Below are 16,277 nucleotides of genomic sequence, written 5' to 3' on the forward strand. Positions count from 1 at the left end.
CTTCCTTCTTTGGGACAGAGACAGGGCTGTTTGGAATGAGGCCTTACATTAACCTGTGTTTAAAGAAAGGCCTAGACACCACACGAGGACAGATAAAACAGGCCTACTTAGTTAGACTAGGATCCAGGGGTAAACCGGACTATAATAGAAGGCCCATTCAGTCCCATAATTTAGAGAGGTGGGTTTTCCAAGTAAAATCCTGGGGATCAAGTAACAGCTTGATGAGATATGTATGCTTCAAGCACAGACTAACCCAATAAAGCACTAGAAAACAAATAACATGCTTTTGCGGGACAGTGGTCCAACCAAAACACTAATACACTAATACCAACCAAAACTAAATACAAGTGCCACACAAACACTAAACAATATAATCTACGGAGGCATACCGTAATGAGATGGACAGCCCTAAATTAGAAGCTTAGCCTAGTCCATTCATACGCATGCACCCACACAATTTGTTTAATTATACTAAATGACAAAGCTTGAACTGAGAATTTAAATAATGAGTGTTACATAATCAGTGTAAAAAGGGCTCTGTTGATGTTCACTTTATGTATAACATAAGTCCGCTGTTTGGCATCATGTCTCACCTTTTTGCCAGTGGAGCCTGTCTTGGTCAGGCAGGAGCGTCCCAGGGACTGGTACCCCCCGAGGACCTCGATATCCTCCACGGCAGGGTAGCGCTTTTTCAGCAGTGAGCCCAACTGGGCGTAGGGGGCCTGGGGTGGCGTGGAGGATGACTGGGCCCCTCCGGAGGGCTCCTGGGGCTCTGACTTACGTTTAGGCACCACAGTGAAGGTATTCCCCTTCCGCCTCTGCACCACTGGAGTGGGGCTGGGGGCAACGGGCTGCAAGGGGTCCACGTCTATGTCATCTATGTTGGTGACAGGTAGCTGGTCAGCAGGGGCTTCCTCTGGAGGAGGCGACTGGACAGAGGGGACTGGGAAGGGTGCTGGGGGTGGAGGGGAGGGGGTCGTGGTGATGGTGGGTGGGTCTGGTTTGGTTGGCCTGGCTGCCCTCACCTCCTCCCGTTCTTCCTCTTTCCTCTTGGAGGCTGCTGGGGTGGGTGGAAGGGTGACAGGGGTTGGCACTCCTGGAGTGGGCATCTCTGCCACTCTCTGGGAGGGAGGAGACTTGATGGGGCTGGAGGGGGCCGTGCTGCCCGGGGAGGAGGCGGACCTGTGGCGTTTGGGGAAGACTGTGAAGGAGTTGCGGGACTGGAGACGCAGGTTGGCAAGGGCACGGGCCTGAATGTCCCCGACAGGCAGCAGAGAGAGATCAGGGCGGGGTGAGGGGCGGATCTCGAATCCAGGCGATGGGGGAGACATCGGGGGCGTGGTGGGACTGGCGGGTGACTCGGCACGGCTGGTCTCTGGAGAGAATGGCACCTTGGGTTTGGAGGGCACCTCTGTGCTCTCCCAGTCTCTCTCTCGGAAAGGCTTGGTCTGGGACCCCTCTGCCTCCTCTCTGGGGTTGAACACCGAACTGTGGCCCCCACTCACCTCAAAATGCTGGCGGTAGGAAGACACTGACTGAGAGGGTCCGGCAGAGCGCGTGGTGCTGTCAGGCTCACAGAGAGGGGGCTGTGGCTTTGGTTTGGAAGACTGGGAGCTCTGGAAGACTGAGGATGACAACTGTGTGTTGCCTAGGGTGCGGACTGGTGAGCTAGGCTGGGCTTGTGACTTGTATTTTGGCACCAGATCTGGCTGTGGCTTGGGTCGTTGTCTTGGCCTGCTTGAACTGGTCTCCAAGTCCAGGAGGTTCTCTGTGCTGCGAGACTTGGGTTGCAGTTTTCCGTAGTTGCTGTCGAATTTCTGCAGCATTCGGCTCACCCTACCATGACCCTCTCCTGTCTCGAATGCGGCCTCGTGACCAGGACGACCCAGCGTGCTCAAATTCTCCTCGCTCCGGCTTAGTGCGGTGTCATAAATGACCACCTCCTTCGCCCGTATCTCGGTAACCCCACTGCCTCTCCGGTCCAAGAGGTCGTTGAGGGAGCTGTAACTGCTCAACCCATTCTGCTGCAGATAAGACTCGCTTTTTATTCCACTCGCCTCCGGAAAGTAATCCGGATCGGATTCTATGATAATGATATTCTCAGCGCGTATAGTCCGAATTCCAGGAACACTGCCATACAATTCCAGTATGTGCTGAACCGGACGAGTGGCGCTCTCCCTGTCCTGTTGTTTCTTTCGCTCCTTCTCCAGTTTGATAAAGGGGTTCTCCTGCAATGGGCCTAGACTGTCCTGCAGAACCAGGCTTTCCTGTCCCTCGCCATCACTTACAGTTTTCTCCGAGTCATAAGGGTCGGTGGCAGTCCAGGGGTCTTTGTTTGTTTTCCCCGGCGAGAGCTCTGGGGAGGTGGGGGCGCTGCCACGCTTGCCTGCAAAATGCTGGCTCGCTGGAGTGATGGTGTAGTTCCGACCTGAATTAGCGCTGGTTCCATTGTCTGTTTTTGGGGCGCTGCTGTTTCCCGTTACTTCGCCATTAACCCGCGATGAGATCGTGCCTGGGCAAGGCTCAGCTGCACCTGCTCCAGACGCGCCGCCCTTTGCTTTCCTCCGCTCGAGAATCTCTCGTTTCCAGGCCGGCATCCTCGGGCTCTCCTGCCCAGCCTCCTGGCGGAGCACACGGACTTCTCCTCCACCAGACATTTTAGGGAGAAATTGAATATCTCCGGGGTTTGGGAGATGGTGTTCCCCGACTGGGACGGAACGCTGTATCCTCTGTCTGTCGCTGTACCTGCAGCGCCGATTACAGTATATACACATACATCCCCACCGTCTCTTTCAGTCTTTCTACGTTCTTCTTCTCCCTCCCTCCCTCCCTCCGCGACTCCTGGCCCGCCCTCTGCACCTGTAAACCTACAACGTCATCCTTCAGTCTTCAGAACTGCGCCCTAAGAAGCAACCTCATTTGCTCATATCGATTTAGAATACACCCCTTTCACAAATCCCTCCTCTTTCTATTGTTGAGTGGGCAAAGAAAACTGTCAGTCAAGGAAACTCAGCTCAGCCCCCTTTTACTGCTTAACCCTTTCAGTGAATATCTTTTATTCTAAGATCCCGTATCGACCACTACATTTGTTTTTAAAATAATAACATTATGCATTTCATTTAATTTAATTCATGAACTAAACATGGAAATTATACCAATAAATGGTTTTAAAAGATGAAAGGCTATGTAAAGATAGTGTTTGTGAAGCAGGGTGAGGAAATTGTCGCCCATCAGTCACCTCATTAGTTACGTGTAGGTTTTGCTGTAGCATCCTATGGAATATTGACCTGTTATAGCATAGAGCTCTTCGTATCTATTCAGCAAGAGGTTGATGATACCGCCTGACAAATAATCCTGTTGAGATAAATGCATTACGAAATAAATGAGGCGGTATTACAGAGGTCTATTCTGGGTACAGCACGTAACAGATTTATATTGTTCCTCAAACATTAATCACCGCACTGTCATTACGAGCCGTGAATACCAAGGAGCCATTTAACATATGGACGGACACTGAAGAAAACAGTGTGTTCTATAGAGCAGTCTCAGTCAGTCGTAAATTCTGTTATAGATGATTTGTAAAAACGCATCCTATATGCAATGTAGTTTTTGTAATTTGTTTTTATCTGAGTTGTACCTAGAGAAAGAGAGAGCGAAAGAGAGTTCAGTTCCATATTTTAAACTTCTGTATTTGATATGCTGTGCTTAAAAAGAACAAAACTCTGAGGTTGTCATCTGAGCAAAGTCCAAGACACGGAAAAGTCCTTGCTGTTGCCTCTAAAGAAAATTTTAGAGATTAGTGCTTGATGAGCCCAAAATGATCAAACAGCTCAATACAAGTTTTTGTATTTTTTATTAAGCTTATGACTTTTCCTTCCATAAACTCACTCCCATGTGAACTTTGCTTTAGTTTTATTACTTGGTCCTTCCCAATGTTGACTTGGGCATCGGAAATTGAGGAGTAGGTCACCACGCCCATCTTCAATGTAAATAGCGACACCTTGTGGCCAAACCTCGTCCTCACAAGGGATAACAGTGGACATAACAAAGATCTACACCGGACATAACGGTATTGTGTCTGTTCAGATTTGACTGATTAATGTTTCATAGATTTTTGAGGAGCTGAAATAATATTGCATGATAAACTTTACCAGCTTAAAATGTTTATTTACACATATATACAAACACCAACAAGGGTACCAAAAACAAGAAAATAATAAATGGACTAAAACACTAACAAAGCTGGAGACATTCTTACCAAATTCAAAAGGAGGATTACATCAATTCTAAATGTCCCTCCCCAGCATCACATTAGGAAATAAATTACACTGAAGGATAAAATTAGGCCATCAATACATGCTTGAGCAAGAGGTTCTTAACAGATCAAATACAAAAAAAGGTATCCACAGGCAGCAATTTTCAGCGGAGAGCCATGCAGACAAAGGACTGCTCATGGAAAACACATTCTGTCACACTGTCCTCAGACGAGGTCAGAAATGGAGGGGTAGCCTGTGACCCTCATCTCTCCAGCCATTAGTCCAACAACTATTCCTCAATAGTCAGTTAATTAAAACAGTCACCTATTATGAATAAACCTGGATCTTCTATGGCTGATAACCGGTTCCTGCCCTCATTATCACACCGCCAATGGCCTCAGTTGACACGGCAGGCGCGGATCATCAGTAGCTGCAGGAGGATGAAGAGTGGTGAGACGATGAGACCGAACCACAGGTCACGTGCCTGTTCCTGCTCAACCAGCTTCTGGCACAGCAGCACCTCACACACCAGCTTGAGGCTGAGCACTGTCAGCACCCACAGCAGCCTCAGCACTGCCAGCCTTTTCTCATTCTCCTGGTACAGCCGGATGGACACGATGGCCGTGAAGTAGGTGCTCAGGCCATCAGCGGCAAACAGAGGGACGAAGACCATCCACCAGCTCATGCCAGGGGCAAACCGGTCAGCCTGCAGCGCTACTAGCACACTGAAGACCAGCAGAGCCCCAAGGTGGAGGAAGAGCTCGAACGTGGCAAAGCCCAGCCATTGGACCAGCTCCCGCAGGGAGAACAGCATGGCCTTAGGGTGGAGGGAGTGGATGCAGGTGGACTGTTCAACCAGGGACCGAATGGGGTAGACTCACTGGTTCGACTCAGGAGAGGTGACGTTTCCAGACTCAGGGTGGTAAAGTGTGAAGGAAGGGAGACATTGAGATCTGGGCAGAAATCCACAGAAGGCAATAGGAAATGGCCCTTAACGAGGAACTGCTGCAGAGACGATCAAGCTCACCAACATCATTGAAGACAGTGGGGGCAGAGAGGACGAAATACTGTGAGCCAGTGAAGAGCTTCACATGTGGAGGATGTCTTCAGGGAATCAAGTTGTTCTGCCTTTATTTAGAAACAGAGACATTTTATTGAGAGCATGACAAGAGTTTACAATGTATTGAAATTGACATGTTACACTGTAAACATCAACAAAATGACAGTATTTACTTCAGCTCCCTTTTACCAAGCTATATTGTAACAAGCCTGAAGTCGGTTGAAACAACTATCAAACGTTGCAAACATTGTTACAATCTCATTCTGTCTTGACTAACAGTCTAGAAGTGGAAATGTATGTGTCCTTCACAAATAGCCTACAATGTATCAAGGGTTGATGACAGTATCCCAATAACGGACTAAAGGAGCCTAACGTTACTCCTTATAGTCCAAGGACCTTACATTATCTGTTTAGAATCTAATTGGTTCTGGCAGCCAAAACAGCCAAATACTCCAGCTAAAGTGAAAATATTTTCCCGGGAAGCCCAATTCCCCATTAAACAACTGGTGAAATCCCCTCACAATGACATGAAACTGTGTTTCTAATAAACAATTAAATTAAAACAGACTACCCCTTGCTAATCAGGAAACTTGTGTACGTTGCGATGGACTGTCATTACAACTGCTTCACAGGAACCTGGTAAAATTATGTTTGAAGTGTAGCTAGCCACTGAATTCACTGTCAGCATGCAGTCAAAGCTATAACCACTTTTGGAGCAAACTAGTGCTCTCAAATCGTATCCTAATGTCAACAGCAGATGGGAGTTGTATTCATAACATTGCTAACTTAGCTAGCTAACATACATTGAGAAAATAAGTTATATTAGGTTGCTAGCAACACCTTGTGGTAAATGAGACAGAGCTATCTAACTAAACAGCTGAGCTAGATTTTTTTTTTTTTACAAAAGTAGCTATAATTTCAAAATATTGAAAACAAAAATGAGCTTTTACATTTACATTTTAGTCATTTAGCAGACGCATACTGGCCCCCGTGGGAATCGAACCCACAACCCTAGCGTTGCAAGCTCCATGCTCTACCAACTGAGCTACACCGGGGGCTTTTAGTTCATAATTTAACGCTGCCATATGTAACTTTTTGGGCGACCCGACCAAATTCATATAGAAATGTGAGGGCAAACTAGTGAAATCAGTACTCCAAATGGGAACAACCAGTTCAATTTATTGATGTTGCTAGAGATGAACGTGACAGAAGAATATATTAATTGTTGTAATGAGCCTTCGTGCGCCCCAGTCTGTTGGTAGCTCTGCCAGCCTATGAAAGCAGGACATCAATAGGAGAATAACTTTAATCTGTTCTAATTATTTAGAATTATTTATTATATTTGGTCGAACAGGGCGGAGATGTTTTCCATGCTGCAGCCTTGCAAATCACATGTGCATCAAGTACGAAAAATGTGGGCTAGACATCTGGCAAAAACAACATAAGGCAAAATGCATGTGCATCTGGTGGACATATGGTCTAATGCTTACACAGGTGTTTGGAGCATGCTAGATAGCTAATTAACGGTCGCCTCGTCTTCATCTGTTTTCCGTAAACAAGCGCTGTAACGAGGAGATATGGTCATGTGGGAACACTAACCCTATAAAGGTGTGTATCAATGTAACTTTTTTTTTTCTTGCTGATATTAAAGATAAGGTCCTTATGCTTCCAAAACCGTACCGCAAGCGATGCATGTTAGTGTTCAGACCGAGCGTCGGGGATCTTCACATAACTCCCCACTACAGAAGACGCCTTTGTCCAATTACTTATGTGTAATGTAATGGAACGGAGAGTAATGATCAAGGACTATGCCATGGTGACAGTTGAAATCGTTTGTCAGCTAGCTAGCTGCCTGGCTACATTCATGGTTTTAACTGACAACAACCGCTCACAAACGATTCCCAATAACGTTACAGCATTTTACAAGCTAGCTAGACCGCTGTATTGTCAGATCATTAGGCTAGCTAGTAGCTGACGTTAGCTGAGCTACAGTTACGTTACAGCAAAGACAGTGTGGTTTCAGTGCTAGCACAATCAACAACTAGCTAGTTGGCTACCTCGTAGCCCTTATCCATCTCATACTAGCTACATATCATTTCTCCCTCTGTGCATGTGTGTCAAGTAATATGGGATATTATAGGACATGACAAGGTTTTAGCGAAATGTTGTGGTTTTACCTCAATTCAGTCAATTCCGATTCAAGTGTCAGGTTAGCCTTTTCGTAATGTTTTCATTCCTTCACTCAAAGCTACGGTGTACTATCGCGGGAACTTGTACGTTTACGGAACAATTGTACGGTGACCGGTTAGTGTCTGCGCCTAGTGCAAGCAAAGGAGCACGGACGTACTGTACAAGGCAAGAACACCGAAATTCATTGATTTATTTGAGCAACGTTAACCTTGTTGTATGTTAATTAATGCTGGCAAGTTACGTTTTGGATGTAGCAAGGTGAACAAGTTATAATTCTGCGGAATATGACCAGGAGGAGTTGAAAATGTGTTTGCTAGTCGTGTGGTGCATGGAGCATATAATTGGCACATTTGAGCACATGATTGTTGATAGTCGAAGTTAGCTTTCTGTCGTTACATTTCATTGTTTTAAAACTGTTGTTTTATGTCTGATTTTGCTTAGTTCTCGTAAATGTAGACTTTTCATGTCAATAATCTTGAAATTATAGAATTAAAAGGATCTGGAATGGGCTTTCATAAATGTGAGCAATTATTCTTCCTCCAGCTGTGTGAAAGCCAGCATTATCACTGCTGTCACTCAGGGTCATCCAATTGTTTAGTTTATGTCAGGTTATGTGTAGCCTAAACCACTCTCTCATTCCAATGCATCTCAGAAATGTGGGGGTGAATAAAGGTGCCGTTGTCAAACCTCTCTCTCTCTCAGCGCAAAGATGCAGCAGGTCGATTCTCTTCTCCACAGTGGCTATTTTCACCCAACACTCAGATACTGGCAGACCTGCGCCTCAGACTTGAGACCTGAGAACCTCATCTACCCCATCTTCGTCACGTAATGTCTCCTCTCCAACACAGACACTACGATGTCATCTTGATGTTGTGATACAAATGACAGATGCCCTTGTGTCAGTCAGTTACACTGTAGGCTATATTTGGGTGGCTATGTGTTTTTATGACATGACAGCTTTCTTGTTCTTTTCTCCAACAGTGACAGTCCTGATGCTGTGGAGCCCATCGCTAGTCTGCCAGGCCAGGCCAGGTAATGACTCCAGATTACCTGTTCATGTGGTTGATTTTAAAACATATATGACTTTGAAACAAAGACTTTGAATGAGAATTCTCATTCAAAATCATCTGATTGAGTGAGAATGAGCAGGGGATGGGGACCATTGAGATCAAGGCTGTGACCTCCAGATAAATACTGTGAGGCAGGGTGGATCCAGAGCCAACAACTGGGCCAAGATAAGAAGATAATCCGTTAGCTCTTTGTCCCTCACAACCCTCCCTGCTCATGCACCATTTGGTTACTATATAATAGGCTGTAATGTAATACTGAGCCCTAATTCTTGGTACTATTATGTGTCAGTGTTGAAATTACTGTCAATAGTTATCTCACTCAGTCTGATTTGGTTTGTTGCCCAAAACAAACCAGATTTTAGGCTAAAGAGATCAAATACATCCCAGTGCATTGATAATGAAGTGCCACTTAGTAATTGCTTGCCTCAAAGTGGTATTGAATTAGCACTTTGTAGTTTGTCCATTCCCTGTGTCCCCCTCAATCTCTTTTTCTCCCCACAGATATGGAGTGAATAAACTGGAAGGCATGCTACGCCCCCTTGTGGAGAATGGCTTGAAGTGTGTGCTGATTTTCGGGGTGCCTGCCAAAATCGCTAAGGTACTGTAAACTATATGCACTTGTAAAATGGGTCTTTTTTGCCACTACATCAACTCCAAAGCGCATATGTCTACACCCTTGCACACTGTCATACCTTTTACCTTTCTTCTCAGGATGAGAGGGGTTCGGGTGCAGACACAGACGATACTCCGGCAGTATTGGCTGTGAAGAAGATAAGCTCTCTTTTCCCTGACCTGCTGATGGCCTGCGACGTCTGCCTCTGTCCCTACACCTCACATGGACACTGTGGTCTGTCACTCTCTATCACATCTTTTCGTCTACAACTAATGCAAATCTAATTTCCTTTGATTAACACTACAGTGTTATAAGACTGCCCTCTGATTCGCCCTCAGGAATGTTGCGGGAGGATGGCACTCTGGACAATGGTGCCAGTTGCCAGCGTCTGGCAGAAGTGGCATTGGCCTATGCCCGTGCTGGTGAGTCTGGTCACTCCTCCCCCCACTGTTATCTACTCTCACTTCTAAAAAATAGTGGACTGGACCAATGTTGATACTGCTCAATGGCGAGCCACACCCATGTCAATAGTTTAAGATCTCTTGTTCTTATCGTACAGGCTGTCACATCATTGCACCCTCTGATATGATGGATGGGCGAGTGGGAGCCATCAAACAATCACTGATGTCCAATGACATGGGCAACAAGGTAACAGATGGGAGCACTAGTTTGTACATAACCTTATATTCATAGGGACTCAATAAGGAAAGGAAAGCATTTGCCATAAGGAAACCCTTAGTAAAGAAGCCATTTGCTTGAATTTCCTGAAAGAAAATGTCCAAGAAAAGTAATGTATTTCCTCCTTCTCCCCAGGTTTCAGTGCTAAGCTACAGTGCTAAATTTGCTTCCTGTTACTATGGTCCCTTCAGGTAACTATCGATTGTAAAGCCAAGTATGGACAGAAAAGGCATTTACTTACCAGTTATTTGACAGGATGCTCTAAGGAAGCTTTTTTTTTGTAGAGATGCAGCACAGTCCAAACCAGCATTTGGAGACAGGCGTTGTTATCAGCTGCCCCCTGGTGCAAGGGGCCTGGCACTGCGAGCTGTGGTAAGAGTGTCTGTGAAATGCACGCATATGTATGAAAGGTAGAGAGAGAGTCAATTTACCCAGGTGGTTGAGGTTTTGTTTATGTTTTTCTCTCAGGACAGAGATGTCAAGGAGGGAGCAGATATGCTGATGGTGAAGCCAGGACTGCCCTATCTGGACATAGTGAGGGAGGTCAAAGACAAGGTTAGTATGTTCTACCTCATTTTTCTCTGCATGGTTACAGAGTTTCAGGCTCCGGGATCAGTATTGATAGTTTGAGCTAAATAACCAAACTACACTAAGTTCACATCCAAGGGTACACAAACAAGTCTATCATCAGTTGTTATGAAGACTACAAAACCCTTCTGCTTTTACCTGCTCCATATTTTTCTTACCACCCTCCTCTGCTCCCTTCCAGCACCCCACTCACCCACTGGCAGTGTATAACGTGTCAGGGGAGTTTGCCATGCTGTGGCATGGAGCTCAGGCTGGAGCCTTTGACCTGCGCACCGCTGTAATGGAATCTATGACCGCCTTCCGCAGGGCAGGTGAGAGGGGAAGTGAGTCATGGGGTCTGGAGGAACAGTGCTCTGTTCTCAATAGAGAAATAATGAGTTCTACTGCTCTAGTTCTATATTCTTCCCTCTGCTCTAGGTGCTGACATCATCATCACCTACTACGCACCTCAACTGCTCACCTGGCTGAAAGAGTAACAGACAGAAGGATGGACCTACGGATTGACATAGAGATGGACCATGCGATTAACTCCTTTTTACCTAGCTGTGCAAGGGGTCTACTCAAACTAAACTGACATGTGAGAACAGGCAATCTATCTTCATACATTCATTTACAGTTTCTTTTTCTATATAACATTGATACTTCATAATGTTCTGAGACTCTTTTTTTCATGTGCAGCAACCACAAATTCTCACCAAAGATGGTATTCTTCAAGCTAGTAACCACTTGTAAAGCGTATCAAATAAGCTTTGAAGGGTTAGCCTAATGTTAGATGAAAAAATGGGAATGTAAAAGCTATCTGTTGATTGACTTGTTGGTTTATGGGTGTTTTTACTATTCTATAGATTTCCGAATTGAGTAATCATGGCCTTTATTTAACTGTTTCTATTTTATTCTGTGTTATCTGTAAGAGGCACTCTGGCTTCAGCACTGTCCTATCCAATAAAATATAGATTTTTTTGAATAACAGCAATAAAGCTACAATCGAGTCTGAAATATGATCCATAGAGTTACTTTTGTTTTATTACATATAACTTTGTTCACATTTTTTAAAAACTGTTAAATGCTTACTTTACGAGCCCTTTCCCAACAATGCAGATTTAGAAAGTTTTAAAAAAGGAAATAGTAATAAAATACTGAGTCAATGTGCAGGGGTACGATGTAGTTGAGGTAATTGGGGTAATATGTACATTTAGGTAGGGGTAAAAGTGACTAGGCAATCAGGATAGATAAACAGAGTAGAAGCAGCGTGTGTGTGAGTTGGAGTGTCAGTGTTGTGTGTGGGTAGAGTCCAGTGAGTGCATAGAGCCAGTGCAAGAGAGTCAGTGCAAAAACAAAGGGGGTCAATGCAAATAGTCCGGGTAGCCATTTGATTAACTGTTCAGTGGTCTTATGGCTTGGGGGTAGAAGCTGTTCAGGAGCCTTTTGGTCCCAGACTTAGCTCTCCTTGTACCGCTTGCCGTGTGGTAGCAGAGACCGCAGTCTATGACTTGGGTGGCTGGAGTCTTTGACAATTTTAAGGGCCTTCCTCTGACACCGCCTGTTATAGAGGTCCTGGATGGCAGGGAGCTAGGCCCCAGTGATGTACTGGGACGTATGCACGTACTACCCTCTGTAGCACCATACGGTCGGATGCCAAGCAGTTGCCATACCAAGCGGGGATGTAGCCAGTCAAGATGCTCTCAATTGTGCAGCTATATTACTTTTTGAGGATCTGAGAGCCCATGCCAAATATTTTCAGCCTCCTGAGGGGGAAGAGATGTTGTCGTGTTTTCTTTACAGCTGTGTAAGTCTGTTTGGACCATGACAGGTTCTTAGTGATGTGGACACCGAGGAACTTGAAGCTCTCGACCCGCTCTACTACAGCCACGTCGATGTGAATGGGGGTGTGCTCGGCCCTCAGTTTCCTGTAGTCAACAATCAGCTCCTTTGTCTTGCTGACATTTGAGGGAAAGTTTGTTGTCCTGGCACCACACTGCCATGTCTCTGACCTCCTCCCTATAGGCTCTCATCATCGTCGGTGATCAAGCCTACCACCAGGTGTCATCGGCAAACGTAATGATTTTTGTATTTGTATTTTATTAGGATCCCCATTAGCTGTTGCAAAAGCAGCAGTTACTCTTCCTGGGATCCACACAAAACAAGAAACATTACATAATACAGAACATTAATAGACAAGAACAGCTTTAGGACAGAACTACATACATTTCAAAATGGCACGCATAGTCTACATATCAACACATACATACAAAATGTATAGGTAAAATAGGGGAGAGGCGTTGTGCCGTGAGGTGTTGCTTTATAAAAAAAATTAAACCAGGTTTGCTGATCATTTGAGCAATATGAGATTGAAGTGAGTTCCATGCAATAATGGCTCTATATAATACTGTACGCTTTTTTGAATTTGTTATGGATTTGGGGACTGTGAAAAGACCCCTGGTGGCATGTCTGGTGGGGTAAGTGTGTGTGTCAGAGCTGTGTGTAAGTTGACTATGCAAACAATTTGGAATTTTCAACACAATGTTTCTTATAAAAAGAAGAAGTGACGCAGTCAGTCTCTCCTCAAATCTTAGCCAAGAGCGACTGACATGCATAGTATTTATATTAGCCCTCTGATTACAATGAAGAGCAAGACGTGCCGCTCTGTTCGTTGGAGTTGTGCGCGGCCACGCAGTCGTGGGTAAACAGGGAGTACAGGAGGGGACTAAACACGCACCCCAGAGGGGCCCCCGTGTTGAGGATCAGCGTGGCAGATGTGTTGTTGCCTACCTTCACCACCTGGGAGCAGCCCGTCAGGAAGTCCAGGATCCAGTTGCAGAGGGAGGTGTTCAGTCCCAGGGTCCTTAGCTTAGTGATGAGCTTGGAGGGCACTATGGTGTTGAACAGGTTGAGAGCTTCAAGTTCCTTGGTGTCCACATCACCAATGAACTATCATGCTCCAAACACACCAAGACAGTCATGAAGAGGGCACGACAAAGCCTATTCCCCCTCAGGAGACTGAAAAGATTTGGCATGGGTCCTCAGATCCTCAAAAAGTTCTACAGCTGCACCATCGAGAGCATCCTGACTGGTTGCATCACCGCCTGGTATGGCAACTGCTCGGCCTCCGACCGCAAGGCACTACAGAGGGTAGTGTGTACGGCCCAGTACATCACTGGGGCCAAGCTTCCTGCCATCCAGGACCTCTATACCAGGCGGTGTCAGAGGAAGGCCCTCAAAATTGTCAAAGACTCCAGCCACCCTAGTCATAGACTGTTCTCTCTGCTACCGCACAGCAAGCGGTACCGGAGCGCCAAGTCTAGGTCCAAAAGGCTTCTCAACAGCTTCTACCCCCAAGCCATAAGACTCCTGAACAGCTAATCATGGCTACCCTGACTATTTGCACTGCCCCCAACCCCCACCCCATCTTTTTACGCTGCTGCTACTCTGTTAATTATTTATGCATAGTCACTTTAACTCTACCCACATGTACATATTACCTCAACTACCTCAACTAGCCGGTGCCCCCGCACCTTGTCTCTGCACCGGTACCCCCCTGTATATATAGCCTCCCTACTGTTCTTTTATTTTACTTCTGCTATTTTTTTCTCAACACTTTTTTGTTGTTGTTTTATTTTACTTTTTTATTTAAAAATAAATGCATTGTTGGTTAAGGGCTGTAAGTAAGCATTTCACGGTAATGTCTACACCTGTTGTATTTGGCGCATGTGGCAAATAAGATTTGATTTGATTTGAGATTGAGTAAACAAAACTATGGTAAACTACACTTACAATTATTTGCTGTATAATTGTCATTTTCTTACCACTGAAGATGAGTCACAACATGGCTTGGCTTCAGAAGATGGTTTTGGTCATAGACTGTATGGGTCATAGACTGTATACACCCCGACCCCAGTACTCCGTTCTGCCACCTGTGGTCTCTTGGCCCTCCCACCCCTACGGAAGGGCCGCTCCCGCTCATCCCAGAGAGGAAGAGGCGAAGCGAGAGGGATAACTGTGCCAAAAACCTGTCTTCTCCAGCAGGTGGCGTTGTTTCGTTTCTTTCAGTCACCAGGCTAGGAGTTTTTGTGTGGAAGTAAATGAGTGTCGAATTTGGTCAACAACAAAAAAGTAATGGCTTATTTGCTACGTGAGGTTTATTTGATTGAATATAAGTTTCGTAATGCTTAGATTGTTAAGAGTGTAGTGATATAAGTAGGACACGTGACATCCCGGCAACTTTGAGAAAAAACACTTTATATCGGAGTTGAGAAAAAAACACTTTATATCGGAGTTGTCTCAAGATGGCTATCCATATTTTTTACATGAGGCTAGTAGCATAGCGTCTCTCTCCATTGAATACAGGCGGTTAACGTCAACACCTTCGTCGAATATTCAAAAACATATTAAAATAACGAGATGTATCTACCAATCCAACGAGAGGAATAGGCCAGAGCTTGCCAGCCTGCTGTTTCTGCTCAGTAAACAACGAATCCCATTGTTAGGGTGGAGACATACAGTGCCTTTAGAAAGTATTTATAACCCTTGACTTATTCCACATTTTGTTACAGCCTGAATTAAAAATGGATTCAATAAAAAAAAAATCTCACCCATCTACACACAATACCCCACAATGACAAAGTGAAAACATGTTTTTAGAAATTATTGCAAATGTATTGACAATGAAATATTGAAAAATCTTATTTACATAAGTATTCACACCCCTGAGTCAATACATTTTAGAATCACCTTTGGCAGCGTTTACAGCTTTGAGTCTTTCTGGGTAAGACTCTAAGAGCTTTTCACACCTGGATCATACAATATTTGCACATTATTTTAAAAAAATTGTTCAAGCTCTGTCAAGTTGGTTGTTGATCATTGCTAGACAGCCATTTTCAAGTCTTGCCATAGATTTTCAAGCCAATTTAAGTCAAAACTATAACTAGGCCACTCAGGAACATTCAATATCGTCTTGGTAAGCAACTCCAGTGTATATTTGGCCTTGTGTTTTAGGTTATTGTCCTGCTGAAAGGAGAATTTGTCTCCCTGTATCTGTTGAAAAGCAGACTGAACCAGGTTTTCCTCTAGTATTTTGCCTGTGCTTAGTTTTATTCTGTTTATTTTTATCCCCAAAAAACTCCCTAGTCCTTGCCGATGACAAGCAGACCCATAACATGATGCAGCCACCATCATGCTTGTAAATATGAAGTGTGGTACTCAGTGATGTGTTGTGTTGGATTTGCCCCAAACATAATGCTTTGTAATCAGGACATAAAGTTCATTTCTTTGCCACCTTCCGAAAACATCAGACCCCCCCCCCCTCACTTTATTGATGAACATGTACTTACTATGATTGAGATCTGTGGTTGTCCCACCTAGCTATCTTAATATGAATGCACTAACTGTAAGTCACTCCGGATAACAGCGTCCGCTAAATGACTAGAATGTAAATGTAGGTAGCTTGGACAGTCCCAAGAGCTGAAGAAAAGTGCTCAGTTATAAGTGAGTGCTCTGTAGCTGTTGGAAGTGTGTGCACTGTGCAGACTGCACTGACAAGCCAATGAGAGAACGTTCATCATCACAGATGTCTGCACCAGTAAGTACACTGCATTCGGAAAGTATTCAGACCCCTTCACTTTTTCCACAATTTGTTACATTACAGCCTTATTCTAAAATTGATTAAATAAAAACATTTCCTCATCAATCAACACACAAGACCTCATAATGACAAAGCGAAAACAGGTTTTGAATTTTTTTTGCAAATGTATTACAAATAAAAAACAGAAATACCTTATTTACATAAGTATTCAGACCCTTTGCTATGAGACACAAAATTGAGCTCA

At 44.7% G+C, this 16,277-nt stretch overlaps 3 protein-coding genes across 4 annotated transcripts in view; 1 reads left to right on the forward strand and 2 right to left on the reverse strand.

The window, feature by feature from the left end:
• LOC311099683 (taperin-like) overlaps window positions 1-2,672 on the reverse strand; it is a gene marked incomplete at its 3' end in the record, with an annotated part of 28,664 nt that extends 25,992 nt beyond the window's left edge. Inside the window, exon 1 of the mRNA XM_084140401.1 lies at window positions 594-2,672. Coding sequence (XP_083996527.1) covers window positions 594-2,657 — 2,064 coding nt within the window. The 5' untranslated portion in view covers window positions 2,658-2,672. The remainder of the gene's footprint in view (window positions 1-593) is intronic.
• A 1,185-nt stretch (window positions 2,673-3,857) lies between these two features.
• LOC311099740 (transmembrane protein 203-like) lies at window positions 3,858-7,579 on the reverse strand. Its single transcript, XM_084140478.1, has 2 exons — window positions 7,494-7,579; window positions 3,858-5,384 (listed from the first exon to the last, which is right to left on the reverse strand). Exon 2 carries the CDS (start codon window positions 5,068-5,070, stop codon window positions 4,654-4,656), a length of 417 nt encoding a protein of 138 aa, XP_083996604.1. The 5' UTR covers window positions 5,071-5,384; window positions 7,494-7,579; the 3' UTR covers window positions 3,858-4,653.
• On the forward strand, window positions 6,848-11,455 carry LOC311099739 (delta-aminolevulinic acid dehydratase-like). Of its 2 annotated transcripts, none has more exons than XM_084140477.1 (12): window positions 6,848-6,924; window positions 8,209-8,331; window positions 8,488-8,538; window positions 9,078-9,174; window positions 9,288-9,423; window positions 9,528-9,611; window positions 9,749-9,837; window positions 10,003-10,058; window positions 10,152-10,239; window positions 10,336-10,422; window positions 10,637-10,766; window positions 10,873-11,455. In XM_084140477.1, exons 2-12 carry the CDS (start codon window positions 8,216-8,218, stop codon window positions 10,929-10,931), a joined length of 993 nt encoding a protein of 330 aa, XP_083996603.1. In that variant the 5' UTR covers window positions 6,848-6,924; window positions 8,209-8,215; the 3' UTR covers window positions 10,932-11,455. The 2 variants fall into 2 exon arrangements, with proteins under 2 accessions (XP_083996603.1, XP_083996602.1); XM_084140476.1 differs by lacking the exon at window positions 6,848-6,924 and adding an exon at window positions 7,570-7,671.
• Window positions 11,456-16,277: the final 4,822 nt, after the last annotated feature.

The sequence above is a fragment of the Coregonus lavaretus genome (assembly GCF_964263955.1).
Source record: "Coregonus lavaretus genome assembly, chromosome: 24".
Classification (NCBI taxonomy): domain Eukaryota; kingdom Metazoa; phylum Chordata; class Actinopteri; order Salmoniformes; family Salmonidae; genus Coregonus; species Coregonus lavaretus.